General features: G+C 37.8%; 1 protein-coding gene across 2 annotated transcripts; it reads right to left on the bottom strand.

Annotated features, from left to right (window-relative positions):
* Positions 1-677: 677 nt before the first annotated feature.
* Positions 678-23371, bottom strand: DIPK2A (divergent protein kinase domain 2A). Of its 2 annotated transcripts, none has more exons than XM_082839217.1 (3): positions 23309-23371; positions 6222-6525; positions 678-3480 (listed from the first exon to the last, which is right to left on the bottom strand). In XM_082839217.1, exons 2-3 carry the CDS (start codon positions 6466-6468, stop codon positions 3149-3151), a joined length of 579 nt encoding a protein of 192 aa, XP_082695343.1. In that variant the 5' UTR covers positions 6469-6525; positions 23309-23371; the 3' UTR covers positions 678-3148. The 2 variants fall into 2 exon arrangements, with proteins under 2 accessions (XP_082695343.1, XP_082695342.1); XM_082839216.1 differs by lacking the exon at positions 23309-23371 and adding an exon at positions 22178-22929.
* Positions 23372-24209: the final 838 nt, after the last annotated feature.

The following is a 24209-nucleotide window of genomic DNA, read 5'->3' on the forward strand; positions in this document are numbered from 1 at the left end:
TGTTTTGTTTTTGTGCACGTTTATCATTTTGAATGCATAGGTTACATATTTAATGAATTTCATTGCATTTCAGTTATTATCCTTATTTATCATATTACTCCATGTATATATCGCCAGTGGTTTAAAGTCCCTGCAGTCGGATCTTGAGCTTCTGAGAAAACATCTTTGAGTTTCCGAAAGCTCTCTTGCTTTGGTGATATTGAGGTATTAAGTTTTTAGATGTGAAATTTTTGTTGGAGGAGAAAATGCCTAATGTGCATGGCTGGATCAAACGATATCTCTCGCAGAAAAAGCTGGGGCAAGCAGGCTGGGGTACAGAGGAAACAAGCTTGGCCACCCGTTGCTCACTTTTGAAATTAGTATAACCACAGTTTATTATTGTTCATTATATTATTCTCTTGTATACATCTGAAAAATTCCATAATTAAGTTCTCTATCCCATTTTAGTAGTAAAAGTTTAAAAAGTCACCAACTACTACAGAAAAACAGAAGAAAACAAACACCTTATGTTCGGATCACACCCAACCAGATAGTTTCTGAAAATTATATCAAAATATATGCAAGAGAAAAAAAAAAAACTTATCTATATAACCCCACTTTCCATTCAAGAAAAAGCTGTATATTTGAAGTTAAGAGATAGTCTGAAAAGTGTGATTCTTAAAGTATTCTTTATTAAGATCATTAAAAGTTGTAGAAACAACTTTATATTATAAAGGCACAGGGAGACAGTTCTGATAAAATATTCAAATTAAGCAGTAACTTACAGTACAAAAGACAATTTTAATGCACATACAAACCCCAAATGTCTGATTCAAAAATATTTTACTGCGTCTATTAATGGGCAATGATTAAAAATATAAATTGCTGCTGTATAATAAATATCTGATAGTGAACATCTTGATAGCAAAGTGAACAAAATATTTATTGCTTTTCACATACATATTTTTCCCTGTAATTTTAAATTCCTAATTCTTTTACTATCTTCTCCTCAACTTTTCCAAAGATAAAAGAAATTACACGTAATCTCATGGAGGAAATGGTAGTTATAAAAAACGACCTCAAGTTGCAATCACTGCTGGCAGTGTTTTCTCACTTCCTGTTCTGCAATCACAATCACTCTTCCCAAAAGTAAGATAAATGTCTGCTAAACCACAGAAAGACAACTCCTCTAATGACTGGCATTCTAAGGTTTGTAATGAATACTTATCAAATATAAAAGGTGCTCCATTTTGAAAATGTGTATTTTATTTGAAGTTTTGAGTAAGAGGCGAATGTTTGACACGTAATTTTACCTACTCCCCTCAAAAGTTTTCCAAAGTTGTAAAAAGTCAGCTTAGTATGTAATGTACTGATGTATAAAAATTAACTTTACAACAAAGAGATCTTACCCTTCTTCCAGTTTTTAAACTGGGATTAACTTTATTGATTTCCTCCTGCTCTTTTTGTAGCAACCCAGTTGTAGATGGTACAGGTAGAACGTCCATCACAACAGTAAAATAACATGAAAAGTATGATCCCAATTTAATGAATGCTCTTTCAACTTAAGAAATACCCACATTGAAGTCTTTGATAATCATTTTAAAGTTACTTAACCGTATGTCACGTTCAGACAGTGTAGCAGCTAGTAATGTACCTGGCACAGAGTTGATGCTCAATAAATAGTTGCTGAATGAATGAAAAAGAAAAGAAAAACTTGGCTTTGGTTGTGTATATTTAATCACTTTCTGATTAGAGTAAGGTCAGTCTAGAACTAAATACCGCACACTACACCAAACTTTGCGGTAAACAAAAGTTGTAATTTCAAACAGGAAAATATCACCTACGTTAGTGATAGCCAATTTATATATATATTGTAACTTTAAAAAACAGCCCACAGAAATCTCACACGTTTAACTTTTACCCATAGACTTAAATTTGATGTTTTTTATGGTTAACAATTGGGTAATGAAGATCAAGTTGGACAGACTGGCTAAACCTGTCTGCTTTATAGTAAGAATTATTAGTCCATCAATAAATAAAAAGTTATGATGCCATATTAAACTCAAACAATGACTACCACGTTGACTTTTGCAAAACTACCAATGAATAAGAGGTACAACATCTTTTACATATGTTTGCAAGCAGTAGCTTAACTTTTCAATGTAAAAGAATAATCAGGAAGATATGAATTTAATAATGACAGAGTCGAAGTACTGGAAGTAGGATAGTAAAAATAGGTAGATGACCAATTTTAAAATCTAACCATAGGACTAGGTCTAATATTTCTTTGGCATATGCATTACTATCCTGGAATAGTTAGCATTTAAAAAATACTGGGTTTTTTTTTTCCCTCAATCAAATTAACATCAAGGTATAGATTGCTAGCCTTTTAAGGGACAAAAATGACATTTTGCAACATATGCCAAAGTTCATGTTTAGTGTACACTTATAATTTATTGGCATAGAGGGATGTAACTGTTAAACAACCTTAAATGATCTCATGCAATGGTGAAACCACAGAAAGTGGGAAGAAATGTATTTACATAATAAAATATTCAGCTTTCTGAAAAAACAGTAAACCTGGGAATCCTGCCCTAACGGTAAATGTGTACCTTACAGCACTGAATGAAAACTAGCCCAGACATAAATGAATACCTATAGTAACCTGAATGTGTAAAATTTAATTAAAAACATAAAAATGGGGGAAAAAAAAAACCAAACCTACACATGAGAAGGAAAAAGTAGCCTATAAAACAGGCCAATCTAACTTGACATTCAAAGTAAATACAAGAGATTCACAAAATCATGATCATAACGCAAACTAAGTCAAGTACCAAGTACCCTTTGATACACAAGCCAATATAACTATCAGACTCATTTCCAATAGCTTAACAATACTCATTAATCCAGTCAGGCATTCAGGGGGTAAAGCGGTTAACGATAGCTCAAGCCTCCAAAGTGTAAGAACAAACTTATTTGCAGAAGCATCATGTGATTTTTTGAAATTATGTCTTACTTTGATGGATGTTAACATTAAGATCTATCAGTGCAAGTTTATCATCCTCTGAATGTATTACTTCCAAATTTCATTTTTCCAGATAATTTTTGGTGGTTTCGTTTTAGCCAGTGCTATTTAAATGAAGAAAAGCAAAGAAAACTTCACCATAGACTACCTCACATTGTTACTTAATTGTGCTAGATATTCACGCAGTTCTTTTGCAGCCTGGAATCTGCCATAGCGCTTCTTTGGGTTGGCGCACTCATCCAGCAAGGCCTCTAGTCGGCCATCTTTGGCGATTTCACTTGGTGGATCATGAAGCAGTCCTCCAGAGGTGCCACGCCAGGTGGCATGTCTAGATAAGAGGTTCTGACAAACAGCATAATAATTGTGGTCCACAGTGGCACGAGCACAAAGAATTTCTTTTGAAAATGATAAGCAAGCTTCCTTATCACAGTCATCAAATTTGCTTTCATACCATACATCCCAATTTTCAGGTTTATCTGTGAAAAGCGAAAAAGGAGAAAGAGAAAAATACATTTTAAGAGAGTTTTCACTGTTTCCCAAAATGTAACATTTGACTAATTAACACAGTATTTGTTCTTAAAATTGTATAACATTAAACACTTAAATATATTAATTTATATACAAACGTTTATTAGGAGTCCACCAATGCCAGGCAGAAGGATCAGAAAAGGTCCCTGATACTAAAAGGTTCAGCGTAGAGTGAAACTCTCCATGATACAGAGAAAGTGCCACACAGAAGTATGACATAGTGCGACGTGAGTACAGAGGATGCAGTACCTGTGCCTGAGGCTGCAGAAAGCTGCACAGAGGAGAACAACTGATTTAGGTCTTGAAAGATAAGCAAGTCTGAAAAGCAAAGATACAGCATGCTAGGCCCAGGATACAGTATGTACGAAGGCATGGATTTAAGGGATTGGTCCGGCTGCTTCAGGAAACAGTAAATTCACTGTGGCTAGAGCATGAGACAGTTAACTGGGGAGGAGGTACAGATAAGGCTAGAAAATAGTTTGTACCTTGGATGGTCATGACCGTGATTTGTCTAATAGAAATGTAAATCTGGGCTGAAGACTGGAGGGACTAAGACGGTCTAGGAAAAAAAGCCAGACTGTAGAAACATTTGAGAAAAAAATTAACAGGGAAGTGTATGAGTAAAGTCTGAGGTTCTAACTAGATGACAAGATAGACACTATTAACATAATGTTAATATTTTATACATAAATACAGAGTAATATAAAGTAGCTGTAAGGTATTCAGTGGAAAGGTTCACTCAGGAAACTAAAAGGCCACTGTAGCTGAAGCATTAAGTGCAGTGGAGGGATGTTAAAAATGAAGCAGAACAGCTCCAAGTCACACAGATTATTCTTTGGTAAGGAGTTCGAATTTTACTCGAAGAACCATGGGAAGTCATTAAAAGCATTAAGCAAAGGAGTGCTAAGATCAGATTTATGTTTTAAAAAAGGAACTACCTGAATAGAAGGAAACCAAAGGAGGAAAGAATTTCAGAAAGTTGTTACTAATCAGTCACTTCACGAATTTGCCAACTGGGTGGTTGCAGATGGTAATGCAGTCAGGTTTAATGGGTTGAGAAATGAATGGAGGCTGAGGAAGCAGAGACAGGCAGTAAGCAGTACTTTTAAAAATGCTGGGAAAGCAGAAACGAATCTTATGCATACTTGTTTTGGGGAAGGTAAGAAAAATTGGATTTTAAGGAGGAGGGTAGAAAGTTGAAGAAGATAACTGATACAACAGTTTCTCAAGGAAGGATCTATTCTGTTTGAAAAAAATGAATGTGCATTGTTTTTACTAGTTTAGATGATAAAGGGAAGGACATTGAGGGAGTTGCCACAACAAAATCACAATTTCCCTGTAAAGGTCATTTACAAGAGTTCAGAAAAGAGGGTGAATAACTAAATATGGCCTTTTGCAAAGTGTCTATTTAGACAGCCCTACCATGAGACATTTGAAAAGAATTAGCCAGAGCTAAAGTAGCTCTGGAGCTCACTGTATGAAATGCGAGAATACAGAAGCTATATTGTATTCATTCAAGGTCAGGAATTAGTTGGTATAAAACTGTAACATGTATTCCAGGAATGCTCACATCAAAAAGAAAAAAAAATTTCAAAAATATTATTTTTATGAATACTGGAATAAAAGTGTTTTAAAGTTTAGGCAAGTTGCACAACTCTGAATATAATAAAACCACTGAATTGTACACTTTGAAAAAGAAAAGCATGGTGTAAGCTGCTACAACATTCACAAATGTAGGAAGAGATAAGTAGGAAATGAAGCACTCCAGAGCATGGCATCCACTCTCCATGAAAGGATGTACATGGCAGGTCAAGAAATAATCAGAAAGTAGTTTGGTGAGTATGGAATCAGATCAAGGCACTGAGAAAAATAAAGTATTTAACAAGATCAAGCTGATGTAAAAAGTATAAACCTAATAGACTGCTGTTACATTCACTGCATTCCGTAGGTGCCACAAATTTTTGGTCTCTTCATCAACAGACCCCCATATGACATGAGGGGATTAAGAATACAAGACCTTCACCATGGAATAACAACCCTTTGGGATTTTTTTTTACTAAGTACATTAGTTATAGAACTACAGGCTTTGTCCCTGAAACTTTAAAATTCCTATGACACTTAATTTTCAAAACACTTCAGCCATTGTGCCCACCTATCCTTTGAAGAGCTCATAAATAAACGGAGAGCAAAGTTTTGGATGAGACGTAATAATGTCAAACCAAAGTTAAGAGTTCTGCAGTGCTAGGAATCATCTAAATGGTTAAAAAGAAAAAAAAAAAAAATCACTGAAGGGACCTCACAGAACAATGAAACACAGAATATCGCTGTAAGAGACTCCACAGAAGCAGTATAGTCTCTCTGGTGGCCTTTAACTATATAAAAACTTAATTCTGCATTAGATCCTAAACCACAGCATAAAGCATGAAAAAGACATGTATACACACACACACACAGGGTATATCTGCGTCCATTTGAACCTGAAGGATATTTTCTAAATAAGGACAAAATAAGGACGCTTGACTAAGAGTACAAGCGTAAGTATAATAAATCAGTATTTGTTTACTGATACTGGTCAAATAAAACAAAGAAAGATGCAAGGTTGCCCTCTAAGGAGAAAATTAAAAGTTTGCTTCACATAAATGTAAACATTATTTTGACACAGAGAAAATCTAAAAGTTATAATACTTACTTTGTCTAATTAACCTTTTGTCAGCGACCAAAACATTTTCAGCATCCACAATGATCACCTTCCCATCTCTAGGACCAACTGCAAAATTGTCAAAGCTGACGTCCAGGAGGTAGAGTGCAAATTCAAAGTCATTGTTTGTCAGCTGCTCTGCTATTTCCATTAATTGCCAAGCGAGGTCAACTCGTTTCTCCCATGGTGCATTAAAGTAACTCCACAGTTCTTCTCCAACATAATTTACAGCCACCATTCTTCCACAAGCTCCAAGATATTTTGCAAATGGCCAACCTTCATCAGATGGAAAACTCTACAAAAGAATTATCTTATTATAAGAGATTCTGATGAAGATATCCTAGGTCTAGCCCAGATCCTCCGTAGGGATTTCTACTAGGTATGAGCTTGGATTTTCTTTTTATATTCAATAGTTCAATAGAGATCAACTTTTTTTCTTTCTTTCTTTCTTTCTTGAAGTATAGTTGATTTACATTCAGTTATATACACATTCTTTTTTTAAATATTATTTTCCATTATGGCTTATCTTAGGATACTGAATATAGCTCCCTGTGCTATACAGTAGGATCTTGCTGTTTATCCATTCTATATGTAATAGTTTGCATCTGCTAACCCCAAACTTCCAGTCCATCTCTCCCCCACTCCTTCCCTTCCCCTTGGCAACCACATGTCTGTTCTCAATGTCTGTGAGTAACTTTATTTCTTCTTTAACTCATACCGTTACCATGGATGTGAACATTTTTTAACAGATTACACTATAAAGCTAAAATAAAGTAAGTCTTTCTTATCAAAATCTCAGAACCAAATTGATCAACAAGACACAAGACACCTTCTTTATTACCAGATCTAAAAGTATGTATGCTTTCCTTTATCTTTTTGACTCCTGTTAAGTACAATCAACCAATCCTTTCTTCTGAATGAACAGGACTACTATAGGCCTATTAGCCAGCAAGTGTTTACCAGGCACCAGGCACTGTGTTATGCTGGAAGAGTGAACTACACAGTCTCTAAAATAAAAATTTTAGAAGAAAAGACATGTACCAAACAAATAATTATGTGTGATAAGTGTTAGTTACTAAAAGGTGGTACAGGTCCTAAGAAAGTCTTTAATAGGGGCCTTATCTAGTCCAGAGGAAAGCAGGGGTGGAATTCAAGAAGGATTCTTGGGAAGTATCTTCTATCTATACCCAAAGGTTGGTAAAGAGCAATCTGATAACCTATCAATACAATCTCTGCTCCAAGTACCTCTGGTCCCAAGTTAGTCTTGCTTCCCTTTCCAATGCCATCACATTGTCTATTCACCTTAAAACCCAACGTCAAAATTATTTATTCTCCTAATCTGGGCAAGATTTTCTAATGGATTTTATAACTACTAGGAAGATTAACATCCTAAAACAAAAATCTTCCAGGATCATGAACAAGTCATTTTCAACCTAAGTAAAATGGCAGGCTTATTCTAAGGTACTCACTCTCCAAAGCTAAAACACCCAACTACAAGATGAGCAATGCAGTGCAAAAGGGTGGTAAGTATTGTTTTAAACAACGTTTTGGAAGATCACATGACCAGAGGCGTTTCTTAAGAGACATTTTTCAGTCTAGTACCTTTCCTTAAGTTGGGGGAAGAAATTATATAAAGATGATGTTTACACAAACTTCAGGGGGAACAAAGCAAAACACTACAGAATATAAATGTAGCCTACTTCTATTGCTAAAAATTGAACAATCTGCATACAAGAGCTGGAGATGAGGCTCTTCTTGGGCCTCTCAAGAAAAGTAAGTAATTTTACCGTGAGCTTTTATAAAATTGACAAAACTCAATAATACCCTTACATTAAAACTTTTATCAACTTTAAAACAAAAAAGATTTTTAGAACCAAACTTCATCCATAATTGCCTATGTTCATTTGTGTTTCCTTTCAACACTATCAATGTACAATAACTGTATTTGTTCTTGGTACATATACCTTTTTTTCTTTTAAATTTTAAGATCTGGAGTTTTGTGATAAAATACTAATTATGTAAATTAAAAATTTAGATATGATAGCATGAATCTTTAAATATAGTAAATGAATTGATTCAATTTTGTTCAGAGACGATATCTACTGATTCTTTAATAATTAGAGGAAAATGCGTTTTTAATCTTATTACCTGAGATTTAAAAATTTCTTGTGGGCAATGGAAAGAGTGACAGATTGCTCATGTCCAATGTGACATGCAAAAACTGCTAACCACATGTAATTTTCAACCTTTCCTCCCAACTTAAAATACCTCCACAAACTTGATAATTTATTTAGACAAAATGATTACAAAAGATTTAACTATTTCCCAGTATTCATGTATAAAACCTGACATATAAATGAAAGCACTGAAAATACATAAATATGTGAGATTACATAGTTTTGTCATGCAAAAAGTAAATGAAAAAACTCCTCCATACACTATTGGTATATTATTCACATGCCATATTGTAGAACAGATACAAACTTATCTTTGTGAAAATAAAATGGTCTTTGACAACAGGAGAAAAGGGAACCCTGCCAACCTCTGCACATGTACAAATGCCTCCTTGTTTTTGGAGGCTTTCCAACTGGCAAACAACAGTCAGATATATACTTCATTACTCAAGTCCCTCATGGAAGACGATAAAATATATGAACAAATGTCGTACTGAGCAACTTTACATTCATACAGTAATTTCTGACAACGTTAACGGAAATCCTGTTATACCTCATTTTAAGAAGAGCACTACAATTCTTTCATACAGTTTGCTACCTAATCTTTTGGAAGAACTTTAACAAATGAATTCACATCACTTGCTCATGAGAAGAATGTTCATTGTGTAGTCAAAATAGTCAGACTTCATTAATGAGAACAGAATTCTATTGAGCATTCTATTGAAAATGCTTCAAGGAAGCCAAAATATTTATAATTTGTATTTAAAACAATTCTGGCTTAGGATCAAATTACCATGATGAAGGAGAGTTTGAGAGACAAACTTTTAAGATGTTACTGCTTGGATTTATTAAATATATCAAGCAATAAGAAACACAACTTCTGACTTCCTGACTACCCAACTCGCACAGTGCACAAAACCACAGTAGCTAAGATAAGAAGTATACTGCTGAGGTCCACATTTTTTTTCTTTAAACAAAATCTTAAAATCAGATTTTCAAACTGCCTAGCACAACAGGCACACAATTTAAAGTAACCTGAAATAAAATGCGTGTATTTCATTTTTATTTCTATTTTTACTTTATTTTTTATTGAAGTATAGTTGATTTACAATATTGTGTTAGTTTCAATTGTAAAGCACAGTGATTCAGTTATACATATATATCCTTTTTCAGATTCTTTTCCCTTATAGGTTATTACAAAATATTGCGCATAGTTCCCGATGCTATACAGTAGGTCCTTGTTGGTTATCTATTTTATATACAGTAGTGTGCACATGTTAATCCGAACCTCCTAATTTATCCCTCGCACCCCCCATCTTCCCCTTTGGTAACCGTAAGTTTGCTTTCGAAGTCTGTGAGTCTCCTTCTGTTTTGGAAATAAGTTCATTTGTATCTTTTTTTTTTTTTTAAAGATTCCACATACAAGCAATATCAATATGACATTTGTCTTTCTCTGTCTGGCTTACTTCACTTAGTATGATAATCTCTAGGTCCATCCATGTTGCTGCAAATGGCATTATTTCATTCTTTTTTATGGCTGAGTAATATTCCACTGTGTATATATACATCTTCTTTATCCATTCATCTATTGGGGTACATTTAGGTTGCTTCCACATCTCAGCTATTGTAAATAGTGCTGCAACGAGGGGTACATGTATCTTTTTGAATTTATGGTTTTCTCTGGATATATGCCCAGGAGTAGGATTGCAGGATCATATGGTAACTCTTATTAGTTTTTTAAAGAACCTCCATACTGTGTTCTCCATAGTGGCTGCACCAACTTACATTCCCACCAACAGTGTAGGAGGGTTCCCTTTTCTCCACACCTTCTCCAGCATTTATCGTTTGCAGATTTTTTGATGATGGTCATTCTGACTGGTGTGAGGTGGTACTTCATTACAGTTTTGATTTGCATTTCTCTAATAATTAGTGATGTTGAGCATCTTTTCATGTGCCTTTTGACCATCTGTATGTCTTCTTTGGAGAAATGTCTACTTAGATCTTCTGTCCATTTTTTATTGGGTTGTTTTTTTCTGATATTGAGCTGTATAAGAAAATGTGTGTATTTTACAGGATTATTTACTACTGAAAAAATGTGTACAAACACTTTTCATGTGAAGAAAAGAGACTTTCAACCTGGAATGGTTTAAATTCCAATTGGATTGGAGGCACTCCGATTAACTGTTCAGGGCTTTTCATCAGGCTTGAATGTATATGTCATAAAGTGTAGTATGTGAAGTTTTTATAACTATTAGTCTAAGATTACACAAAGGCACATAATAGTTACAAAACAATATATTTACTACTCTATTACTGTTTTTTTTTATATTAGGTGGGTGACTACCCAAAGAAAGTCTACAGAGTATTATTACCAATTTAAAAATTAAAAATGGAAATTTAAGTATCACGTCAAACATGCTTAACTCTAAGATTTAAAGCAACATTAAATGTCTTCACTGTTAATTTACATAATAAAAGGTACTGTGAATATGAAACCTAAGATAAATCATCATGTCTAGGTATCTTTTAGCTTAAAGCCAAGGTTTCGGAAACAAACAAAACCACTAGGATCATCTTCATTTTATGAGAAAATAAAATGAAGGTGACATAAAACATATATCAATAAAGAGAAAATTTATTTTATACTCTTTAAGGTACATAATATTTCATAAAACTTCTATATTTAAAGTGTAAAACAGTATATGAACAGAATAATGGACTTGATATCACAAGTCTAGCTTTTGAGTTTCACCTTCACCTCTGCATCTCACTAGCTGTGTGATGGTGGCAAAGCCAAAACTTTTTAGAGCTTTAGTCTCTTCCTCTGTAAAACTGAAATAATATTTGCCCCATATTCATCAGGGCAATGTAAGATCAAAGAAAAAAGTATGAAATGTACAATTTACTACTGCTTTATAAAGAATTGCTTACCAAAACATTTTTATACTGCCTGTTGAAATCTTCCTATTTATATAAGTCCAGACGTTCATCAATAGAGGTGCTTGTTTGCAAACTGCCTATTGAAAAGGCATCTATAAATAATCAACACCTTCCAAACGTAGCCAAGAACCACTGAACTAGAAATCTATCTTCACTGTCCTCTAGTAGTTTTTAATTTACAAAGGAATGTATAAATTAGTTACCAAACTTTAAAAAGGCTCAATGCTATGAGAAATGTATAGGGCATCCACAAGGACTAAAAATATAAAAAATTTAAAACTTGGTAATATGTATAAACACAGCATTGTAATTTGATTTTCATTTATAATAGGCAAGCACCACAAAATGGCTATTTTATAGCCATTTATTATCTCACAACATTCCATTAAAAGGAATATAACTTTCCAGTTCGCCTAAGAAGGAAATGTGTTACAAGACTGGCTCTCTTTTTTTAAATTCTAAAAGCTGACATAACTATCACATATCTATTGATCAAAACCAAATGTCATGACACTTTATGTGACCAATAAATGGGATGTGAAATCTAAGAATTCTAGATTTGGAGGGTACCTGAGTTGTAAGTACAGTTCAACTTTATCAGCATAGTTTAAATGATTTGCTTCAAGTCACACAGGTAGTTAAGAGGTGAACTCAGGCTAATACAACCCCTCAATCCAATATCCCTGTTTCAGAAGTTTTCAGATTTTGGAAAGGTGACAGTACGTATATTTCATACTCATATTATGCAATGCCTCAAGGAGAGTCTGGGGTAGCACCTCACAAGAAAACATATTACACTGCAAAAATACTATAAGCTTATTCATCCTAAGTGGGATAAAGCACATAAATTACCTTGTGTTTTCACATTTGTTTGTTTTTAATTTGATGAAACCTACTTTTCTTCAGATTTTTAAATTTGGAATTACAGATAAGGGATTGTAGGTCAACCCACATTTCATTGAGTACTACAAGCAGCTGGAGTAAAGGTAGTGAGACAGTTACTGTAGAATGAAAAAATACAAATCTTGAATTAAAAAATCCTAGATCTAGCCTAACTCCATCATGAAATGCTAAGTAAAGAGCTGTAAATAAAACATAGTCCCTATTCTAAGGAAGGCTTTTTAGCCTGAGTTAGGAAGATGATTATTAAACATGTGTAAGTAATAAATTATGGAATTTGTTGCAAATCACAGAAAAGTATACAATATGTTGGGAAAGAAGAGTAGGGATCTATTTTAGATGGTGTGGTAAAGGGCAGCCTCTCTAAGGAAGTGCCACTTAGGGAGAGATCTAAAGGATGAGTATAATACTACGTAGACTGGGGATGAGGCAGTTTAGAATGTTGGAGGCATATGTTAGAGCCAGAAACTGTCCTCTCAGAACTGAAAAAAAGTCCAAAGCAGCTGCAGTGAAATGAGGAGGGAATTGCTTGAGGTAATGGAGTCTGGAGAGGGAGGTAGGGATCAGACTTCTCTAAGTTGGGACTTACAGAACAAAACACAAATTCCTCAACATGGTCCACATGCCATAAAAAAACAAAGTATGTGTCCAAGCCTTAACATTCAGAAACATCTTACTTACTGGAGTTAGTCAATATCCTGTGGTATATAACATCATTCCGAAAAACAAGTTTTTACAATATCACAATATCCTTTAATCAACAGCCATTGTCCTACCAGATTAATTACATCATTTTATTCTATTATGTCAGAACACAATCCTAAAAAAGGAGATATGGGATGTATAAGAAAAACTGATAGAACAAATTAAGGTCAGCTCTAAAGAGTTTGTGTTCTATTATCTTTTTCTCTCCTTACATGACCAAAAGTAGTTTGCATACTAAGTTTAAAAGATCTGAATTCCTTTTATACAAAAAACATAAAATATTTTATAGCCATTTATTATCTCACAACATTCCATTAAAAGGAATATAACTTTGCAGTTCGCCTAAGAAGGAAATGTGTTACAAGAATGGCTCTTTTTTTTTAAAGGAGAAAATTCCTACTAAAAAGACACTGACTTGAAAAAAAAATCCATTAATAGTCAAAACATGCAATCTAAAATCTAGTTAATAGGTTTTCTAAAGAACTGGCATTTCTACATGTACACGCAAATTTAAACTTGAGAACATTTTTAGAAAGTAAATTAACAAAAGCATAGAAAATGCTTAAAGGTTCCATTTGAGCTTCAAAATTATTTTTAAAAGCCAAAATTTGAACAAAATCCCATTGTAGTAACGCATGTTGTAACAGCTGTTCATAGTGATTATTCAAATGCACTGGTGACAGACTAATGTGTTCACAGTTTTGTGAACTGTCTGGAGGGAAAATATAGTAAAATTACTGGGATGATTTAATGGTTACCTAATTTTTGATAAAATTTCTCTAAGACCTCAGCTTCTTAATTTATTCTTAATTTATACATCGCAAACACTGTAGAATCTTAATAATCTCAAGATTTTCAAGTCACAGGATATGTTCCATTTATTTCATTAAATAATTTTCTGAATGCCATTTCCACCCACCTAGAATTCCAACAATATTAAGCAATGCCTTGAAAATAGCATGGTTGTGTTATTTCACTGAATATCATGTCCAACAGCTGTATCTAAAATTGGAAACTAACGTCAAAACACATCAAAAACAAAAAATCTACTAAGTTTAACAGAAATAACTCATCTTTTAGAATGAGTAGCTTAAGAAATGCTCTCCCACACCAAAAAAATCACTTGGCCACAAATTTTAAATGTAAAATTTTAAATATTTAACTAGTCTCAACTGACCCTTTCTTACCTCATGAGAACCAGCAACTGTGATCCATGTTTCTAAGTTGAAAGATATACCTAGAAACACTATACTCAAATATTTACTTTCAGTAAAACAAAATGTCAAATAAAGAAAGAAAGAAAAAAAGATATAAGCAGGTTCTTTTGAACCCAATAACCTACATTACTTTCTTTAGTCAAGACCTGATTTCTTTAAAAAGTCTGCCAATAGAACAATACTAACTTCCCCCATTCCCTTTAACTGAATTAACACAGCCCTTCAGAAGTAAAGCAAAATACCTGCTAGGAACATACTATCTCTGCATTAAATACTTGGTGCCTGGTTTTAGATTTGTATTCCCGTTGTCTTAACTATATCATAGCCAAAACAAAACTCTTGGTTCCCCCTACTCCAACAGCCATTCCATCTCTGGGCTTCCTCATCAACAGTTGCTCGGACCAAAAATCCTGGAGGTATCTTATTTTTCTCTTTCCCTCATACTGTAACCAATCCCAATCATCAAGTCCTGTCAGCTATTTCTCCAAAACATATTGGGTCTAACAGCTTTTCATAACCTCAGTTGCAACCACCTTAATACAAACCACCAAGCTTTCTCCTACAAACCAGTGCAAAAGCCTTTCTGATTGATTCCTGTCTTATTTCTTATAACCCATTCTCCACAAATCAGGCCCTACTAAAAACACTTCTACTGTTTCCCAGGGCTCTGAAAACAAAATTCTAAACTCATTAAGCATGTTTCCAAGGTCCTACGGGATATGGACCTTGCCTACGTCTATGATCTTGTGTTCTACCATGCTTTGCTACTCCCATGCTTGATCCTGTTGGGGCCTCTGAATTTTGTCATACCTCGTGCTTAAAATCACTCTGCCCTCAGAACTTTGCACCACTGGCTTTTTCTCATCATTCGCACCTCAGCTAAAATGTCACTAAATTCTGACCACCAAATTTAAAATTCTATCCCCAATCCAATTCTCCATCATAGGAATCTGCTTTGTTCTTTTCATAGCATGTAAAATCTAAGATTACCTTGTTCTCTATTTGCTGCCCACATCTAATGCCCCAGAAAGCAAAGACTGCACAAACTGTGCCCTGGCATGTCATCTTTACTGTATCCTAAGGGCATATAGGTCAGTTCCCAGTACTACAGAGCAATGCTACGGAATTCCTGTCAGATCTTTTCAGTTCATAGTTAAAATTCCAAATGAGCACCTTAATTATGAAGACCCTTAAACATCAAACTTACCTCAAATAATAAATCTAACATTCTGTCTCAGAGTCTAAGAATGTCTAGAAATAACCCAGACTTAACCTCTAGTTTTAAAATTATCATTCATCAATGTACTAAACAAAATTATTAAGCTTAATAATGATTTACAGAGAAAATTAAACTACTTGCTTTGTATTAGTGAATCCTCACGAAAAACCATGTTTCGTACAATATTCACTCTATTCATCATATGGGACAAATCCTTAACCCCCTTTTAATTACTATTCCAAAAAAACTATAGCCTGAAGCAGCAGCTACATAGGTATTTATGATGTGTGTATGTGTATGTAAGGGTGGTGACATTTGAACATTTGCCACAGGAAGAGTAAAATTTACATATTTCTAAGATATCAACACAGTGTACTAAGGAAGTTTACTATAGATGTCTAAAACTGGAATAAGCTTATTTGCAAAGTAATAATATACTGTAAAAAACTTCACAAATAAGGATATTTTGCGTATATTATCTGAATAATCCTATCTCCTTTAAAATAATCCTTTTGGGGCTTCCCTGGTGGCGCAGTGGTTGAGAGTCTGCCTGCTGATGCAGGGGACATGGGTTCGTGCCCCGGTCTGGGAAGATCCCACATGCCGCGGAGCGGCTGGGCCTGTGAGCCATGGCCGCTGAGCCTGCGCGTCCAGAGCCTGTGCTCCGCAACGGGAGAGGCCACAACAGTGAGAGGCCCACATACCGCAAAAAAAAAAATAATAAAAATAAATAAATAAAATAATCCTTTCGATCAGTATTAACATTCCCATTTTACTGATTAAAAAACTCAGGCTCTGAAACATTAAGGGACTTGTTCATTGCCACCCAACAGCTTTCTGGTAGTACAGAACGTTATCTCAATACCGTCCTCACCACATCTCCTGGGCCCCCCCAAACCCCCACCTCCCAAATCTATGGGCAAAATCCCATTTATCCTCAGAATTCAATTCCTCTGTGAAATCTTCCCTGGTATCCATTCTTATGAAGATACACCCAGATGTCCCTCCCTAAATAAGTCATCTGACAGGGTGCACAATATCCTTTTTTTGGTAGGGCTTATTATGATAGCATAATAATTAATGGTAATTAGTCATTTATATACCTACCTCCTACACAGCTAAGCTACATAGTAGCTGCCTAGAAAGGTTTCAATCCAAATGCCTTATAACAGACTATTTAGCAAATGAGGAAACAAAATTCAGTTCTTCTGACTCTAGGGCTATGTAAGTCCAAAGAGCTTCTGGGTATTTTACAGATAACTTCCTCCTATAATCTACAAAAAGACATAAAAATTGGATAAAAAATTTGATCACATAATTTAAAACCTTTCAAAGTCTATGACCAGGATGAATAACTATCCTCATCTTACACCAATAATTTACAGTCTCAAGACAGTTTACGATCATGTACTAAAGTTCACTGCATGTATAGGAAAAATGCAGGGCTTATATTCTAAGCCCATGTTAGTTTAATATATACAAAATGAGTGAGTAAAGAAAGAAAACATGTCAGCATTCTGTGAAGAGTCAGCAGCAATAACTGCAATATAGGAAGTAGACCAGAGACATAGGCCAGAAAATCAGAATAAAAACCAGCCTGATGAGCCACTGAGAAACTGACCACCTATGTCCAGAAAGTAGATCCCCCAAAAGTAAGCTTTCTACCCCCCACCAACATACGTGAGGAATATGTGCTGATGCAAGCAATGGAAATATGAGGGAAAATAGTTCAAAGATTAGACAAAAGTACAGAAAGGATCTCAGAACTAATAATAGTCAAATGATATGAACATATCCAGAAAATAGGCTAGGGTGTCAAATGATTTTGCTCCACTGATCTGGAAGTGGTGCTTTCCTATGGGTGACTGTCTGTTTCTATAATATTTCCAAAATAAAAGTCTCCTTCTTTTTTGGACCTGAGTTACACAGATTTTATTATTTTTGTTTGCTTTGTCAGGAAGCACAATCAAGTGTCAATGAAACCTCAGATAAAAAGCAAGAAAAACAGGAAAAAAAAAACCCTCTAGATTTAAGCTCATTCATTTATTAGATAAAAAGTGCTCTACTCAGAACTACCTAGTCAAAACCATCTCTGAAGTCTAAATAGGGGAGTGCAGGAGTGTGGTTACTACAGCAGCAGCCAGGAGGAGAGAAGGGGGTAGCCCCTTAAACTGTTGCTTGAAAAGAAATTCCTGTGACAAAGTCTGGAACATCCTTTCTAGGTGCCAATACCCCACAAGACCCTTAGCTACCTTTAGCTCCAGATTTGTTTCCTTTAAAGGCAGTCTCGAATTTTGATTTGTTTTAATCTGATTTCATGTGTGTAAAAATTTGAGGCTAGGAAGACAAGCTTGAAAAAGGACTATCTATCCTGGCCTCCAACCCATAGCAGGGATCAAGTACAAAAACGCCTAACTCCCTTTTATAAGAGCTTAAACCCACCAGTTTAAAGTCAAGCTCAGAAGAATAATTTCTCAAGTCGAGAGTTTGAGAGTCACAGGATGTTGGGGCTGAAAAGAATTTAATCCAATAGTCTTACTTTATAGCTAAGTAAAGGGAGTCCCATAAAAAGTTTATCAACTGGTCCAAAGTAAGACAATTAGATAAATGGCCATAACCTTTTGTTTACATCAAAAACTGCATCTTAGTGCATCTTAAAAGTATATTCTTTTCCTATAGAAATTATTTTTAAGGACAAAAACAACAACATTCACTCAAAGTTTAATTATAAAATTCATCTTGTAATGTAGGAATGGAATAAATCAGTATAATTAAAAATATGGTTGATAATCAGAAGCAAAACTATTTTTAAGGTGATTCATATTCCAAACAAGCTTCAAAACCACTAATCAAATGCATTGGATAATTAAGTCACTTACTTATTTAATATCTAAGCACTCTAATTATTGAGTGCTTACTATGCATGAGGCACTACATAAAATGCTTTCAATGTATTATGTCATTTATAAGAATAGAAATGAAAAGTTTAAAATCTATAGCTTGAACAATGATAGTTACACACTGTAAATATTAAAGAAATCCCATTAAAACCATGATTCAGAAAATTTAAGACAAAGTTCTACAAATATAATAAGACAAATTCCCACCTCCTTGCCCCAAACAACCAAGAGCTTTCTTATTTCTATAAACAAGACCATCTTCACTATCTCCAAGTCATAACGTCAGAGAGACAATTTGGGCCTCAGGAAATCCAGACAGCATTTTTCTCCCTTATACACACAATTTTTATAAATTCAAGGATAAGTAAGTACAAATACTGGTAGAAATTTTATCAATAACAGAAAATATCCTACTATCTTGCCAAATACTTCAACACCTCAATTTCTGACTATTCCAAAAATGCCATACAAATATTACAAAGTTCCTCTCCACATTTTTTTCCAGTAAGATTAGCATACTTGTAATTAAAATATACCTCTGGGTGAAGTAAAAATGTGAAGAGAAAAAGTAGAAAATAAAGATTCTAGCATTATCTTGTTGCTTGATGCTTATAAAAATTTTTTAGAAGATAATTCTATGGCAGAACAACTTTCCTTAGAATTAGATAAGCTGCTGAAGGCTAGTAAAACTATCTAACAATGGGAAGAGAGTTGTACTTCTGTATCATTTCATATTGGGAAATCTATACTACAAATCTGTATAGCCTTACATAGGTAAGGTATGTCCAAAACATATCTTGCAGACATTTAATACCATTCATGTCTCCTTTCAAGGCATAATAGAAACTTCAGTTTGTTACTGTTTCTTAAAATCAGAAGATGCATGTTTAATGGGTTAAATTAATATATACTTTTCATTTTTTTCTTTAGTACCTTATCAAAAGAGATTTTTAAATGTTTATTTTTGGAAGCATGTTTCCTACATTGGAACTTTTCTTAAGAATAGCTTGATGAATTCAATCCAAAAGACTTTTTCTCTCAAGTAGTTAATCTGGGGGCAATATAAGAAAAATCTAGTTCGTTATCAACTGTCCAAAAATTCAATAAGTAGCTCCCTCTTCTGGAAAAAAAAAAAACAGGAAAAAAAAAAAAAACAGCAAGTTCCTCTTCAAGCTGTAAAACACACACTTGTATCCTTAAAAATAGTTTTTAAAAATACATGAACCCCAAAATATATAGAGAGCCAAATCTGAGTGAGTTTTTCTACCATTATCAATTACTATCCCAATACTACCATAAACAGCTGTTAACAGTTTCACAGAAACCTGTATAAATACTAAAATTGTGTATGTCTGTCTAGCTAACAAAAAGTAATGAACATCATGATGTGACTTAGTGTTTAACAATCTTTGTACTTGACCAAAGAATTTTGAGATTCCTTTCACTTCACTGGTTTTATACTGTCATCAAATTTTAATTATATTGTTCATACATTAGTTTTTACCAAAGATTAAGTGGTTCTATAAAGTAAGAAGCAGCTCTATGAAGACCTTCTATTTAAAAATAAGTCTTCTTATTCTACTTGTTTGCTCAACAGTTTAAAAAAATACCAATGACTGACTGGTATTAAAGACCCCAAATTTATATTTCACACAGCATGTAAACAGCTATAGAACTAAATTAAAATTTCAAGTTACAAATATCACAGTCAACAATGTTGGTACAGATATTTCCTCACATACTGAAAACAAACTCTTATCCTATAACCCACCTAGCCACCTGCTCACTGCAATTGTGTCAAGTAAGCTTAAATTACAAAAATATAACTGATTTTTTAAAAAGTTTTTATCACTAAAGATGAAAACAGAAGAAAAAGTTTAAGCGAAGAGTTCATCAGAAAACAAGATCTACGTACACTTGACTGTCTCAACTATAAAGTAAACTGAAAATACCAAGACAACTTCAAGCTTCAAAAACATGTAAGTTTCCCAAATAAAGCAGATTTACTTTAGTGCAAATCAAATGTCAACGTTTCTCATATTAAAATGCATACATTTATAGAACTGGATATACAACGTTCTTAAAATATTGGTTCTAATATAAGTAGAGTTAACTGATAAAAACCTTTCAATATGAAGCCACTATTTTAGTTGCAGAAAATGTGTATTACTAAGATAGCTCTTTACTAAATTATTGGGTCCCAGAGAATTTGAGAGACTATCTGCTAAGCAAACCATACTGCTAGAGCTTTCTCCAGGGACTAACCTTGCTAACATAAACATCTATTTCTCACAGAGAAAAAGCAGCTTAAATGGAAAAAAACTTTCAAATCAAATGTGCATATCATAAGTATGGACTTAAAATTTAGAGGCTGACTAGTTTTGGAACTACCGAATAATGTAATTTCTTCGAGGAAAGTTTAACCAGTTTTATATACCATTCACTGTTAAAGAGAAGCATTTAATATACAACCTGTACTTTAAATGACCCGTTACATACATCCTAGGACGACTTAAAATTTACTACTGTTTTGTTGGAGGCAAAGTATTTATTTTGTGTTAAAATTATTTGGCTGAACTAATCAAACGATGCTGGCTTCTCTTAGTTAACCTGGGCAGCGGAGAACTTGAGAAAAGCCAGCAATATAAATGAATACTGCACATTCCTATTGATGCACTTTAGAAATAAAAAAAATGCAACCCTGTAAAAACCCCCCAGCCATCAGTGACATTCTTAGCGCCGAAAGGGCGTGAAGTATTCAAAATTACTTGTGATTAATTCTACGTCATGTTTTTTCCCCTTTGTATTTGAAATACAGTACAACTGTTATGGAAAATGAGCAAGGTAACTTTCCCTGCGGTTATCAGGCTAGATCAAAACCCCAACAGTTGTAACTACTATCCAAGGACACTGCACTAAAGGCGAGTGGGAATGTGGATAAACTCAGCAACTTTTCCCAAGGTAAACACAGTTTTGAGAGGTTCTGTTTTCTTTTTGGCTGTCACCACCAGTAAAAAGATCCCAACCTACTCCCCTAAACGGCTCGTTTGGTTTCAAAATAAAGTCACGAGAGAACCAATAAGTCAGCTAGAAGAGAGATGACTCTCCTTTCCCTGTTTTCTAACCCTGGCCTAACATTTCACCTTCCTGCAGCCAAATTACCGCATGAATAGAGCAGGTCACAGGATCAGGATGAAAATGTCCGTCTTGGCCTTAAAGCCTCGCAGCCCCAAGTCCAACGGGCCTTACTTTTTCCTCTTTCTAATTCCACCCAAAGCACGGCTCGCAGACTGACCCCACCCCGGACCCCGGTGTCCATTCTCTGACCTCATCCTCCCGAGTCTGTCCCCAAATTGGCGGCCCCAATGATGTGCCAGGTGAATGAGCTAAGGAATAAAACAAAGACAGACTTTGGGGCCGAAGTGAGGCCAGCCGCGCGGGGTGCTGAAGACGAGACCAAACGCGGTACAGACACACTGGAGAACTAAAAAGGTCCAAGGGCTCGTGAACACACTGCGCCGCGGAAGCGCAAGCTCCGGCGGATCAAAGCAGAAAGGCAGGGAGGACAGCCGAAAGAAACTCGGCGGAGGGACATTTTGCGAGCGTACAAGACGCGCTCCCTCTGGCGTTGAAGGATCCGCAGTCAGACCCGAGATGCGCCCGCGCCCAGCTGAGAAGAGCAGACTCTCCAGCAGCCGGGTCGCAATCCGCGATCCCTCACAGCGCCAGGGGTCCCCCAAGCGCCGCCCCCTCCCCACGCCCGGCGCCTCGCCTCGCCGCGCCGCCGCGGGTCCTGACCCGGCGACGGGCGCGGGAGGGGCCGCTTCTCCGGACTCCCGTTCCCTGGGCGGCCCTCCCGGCAGGACGCCCCCGGCCCGGGCTCCGCGCCTACCTGTAGCACCAGCGGCTCGGGGTTGAAGGCCAGGGTCAGCAGCAGCTGCATGCGCTCCGAGTCCTTGAGGTTGCGGAGCAGGAAGCTGCCCGAGTCCTTGGTCTCGGCGTAGCGGCGCACCAGGCGGTCGAGCAAACGCTGCGAGGGGCAGTGCACCAGGTCGGACCAGCCCTCCACCGCCTCCGGCGTGAGCAGCCGCACGTCGCCGTTGAGGCGCGCGAACTCGGTGCGGGGCATGGCCTGGAGCAGGTCGCAGCGGGGCCGGCCGGTGGCCCGCTTGCAGATGCTCTGGTCGAGCTGCGCCAGCTCGCGCTGCGAGCCGAGGCGCTTGAGGACCACTCGGCGGCGGCCGCCCTCACGGGGCTCGCCGTACTGCGCGAAGTAGACGTTCTTCACGTTGAGGAAGTCCAGCAGGCGCAGGCGGCCCCACGCCTCGAACACCACCTGCCCGTTGAGGAAGCGGCGGCACCAGCTCGTGCCGAAGCACGCCGGGCACTTATTGAGCTGCAGGAAGCGCCGGTCGGCCAGCTCGTTGCGCTGCCAAGAGGCGAGCAGCGACGGCGAGTGCAGCACCATCAGCACCAACAGGCTGCCCAGCGCCGCCAGCTTCAGCGAGCGGGACAGGCGGCCCAGCTTCGGAGGCACCAGGCGCCACATCCCGCCCGCCGCCCGTCCGCCCGCTCCCGGAGGGCGAGGGCACCCCCGGGGCGCCCCCGCCGCGCCGAAACCCGGAGAGTGACTGGCAGGGGCCCCCGGGCGAGAAAAGGAGCGAGGGCGCAGGCTGGGGCGGAAGGCGGAGTAGGTGTATTGAGAGAGAGAGAGAGAGAGAGAGACGGGGAGCGGGAAGGAGCCGACAGGAGCAGGCTGCGACTTCTCCCAGTCACTAGTCTCCACAACTCTCGAGCTCCCTCCTCCGAGCTCCCCGCCCTCCGACTCCGGCGGCGCCTCCTCCAAGCCAGTCAAGTTATACAGCAGCGGGAGGGGGAGGGAGCTCGGGGACCTGACGGCCGCGCGGCCGCGTCCGCCCGTGTGCGCGCACGCGCTCTTGTTGCTTGGGGCGCGAAAGCTGTTGCGCTGGTGGCCGCCCGTCGAGCGAATGGGGTCTGTAATAAGAGGAAAAGAGGGACTCACGGAAGGGGATGAGAAGCTGGAATGTCTCACATCGAAAAGTAGCAACTGTGTAGGAAGGTGGGAAGGATGAGGTGCCCGCACGTCTCTGACGCCGTATGCCCTAGTTCGTGCGCGAAGGCTCTCCTGAGGGAGGGAGAGGGGGGCCGGAGGGCGGGGCTGGCGGGGCGGAGCGAGCGCGTCGTGCACCGCCCGGAAAGCGTAAGCGCGGGCTCCTAGGGGCGGCTTTGGGGGGGGCGGGGCCCGACCCTATGGGGGCGGAGCTCGAGCTATTTTGGAGGCGGGGTAAACTCGCGAGCTCCTGTGCTGTAATTACTTTTATCAACAGTTACTCTTTTATGATTGTTGACTTTTACTGGGGCCTGTTTTTTGCCATTGTGGAAACAGTCTTCTAAGGGGTAAAAAAAAAAAAAAGAAAGGAACTGCGGAAACCTATTGCAACCCCTTGCCTCCGCCCGGCGCGCGCGCGGGCTGGAGGCAAGGTGGGCGGAGCGGCGTGTCCCCCGAGCCTTATACGGGTGGGGCGCGCGCCCGGGGGCGGGGCGAAGCGAGGCCGCGGCGGGAGCTCGAGTTCCCCCTGTGCCCGCACACCTCTCACTCGCGGGCGGCCCTGCGGAGAAAACGTGGGAAGAGGCGTGAGTTTTGGCGGGACTGTTTGGGGGCTTCACCTTTGGCGTCTGTCACGTTTGTGGAGGCAGCTTAAATTATCCTGCGTGGGCACGGAAAAAACGAAGTCTGCAAGGCACCATGATAAAAAAGGGAAAGAAGAATGTAGAGGGAACTGACGCGGCCTGGTGTCGCTGGGAGGTCTGCCCTAGCCATTGCGAAGAAGCAGGGACGAGCATTTGGCTTGCTCCCCGCCAGCTTTCCCAGCCCTAGCCGTTTCCTTCAACTCGGGGAAGAC

Source organism: Leucopleurus acutus (genome assembly GCF_964270905.1).
Source record: "Leucopleurus acutus genome assembly, chromosome: 5".
Classification (NCBI taxonomy): Eukaryota; Metazoa; Chordata; class Mammalia; order Artiodactyla; family Delphinidae; genus Leucopleurus; species Leucopleurus acutus.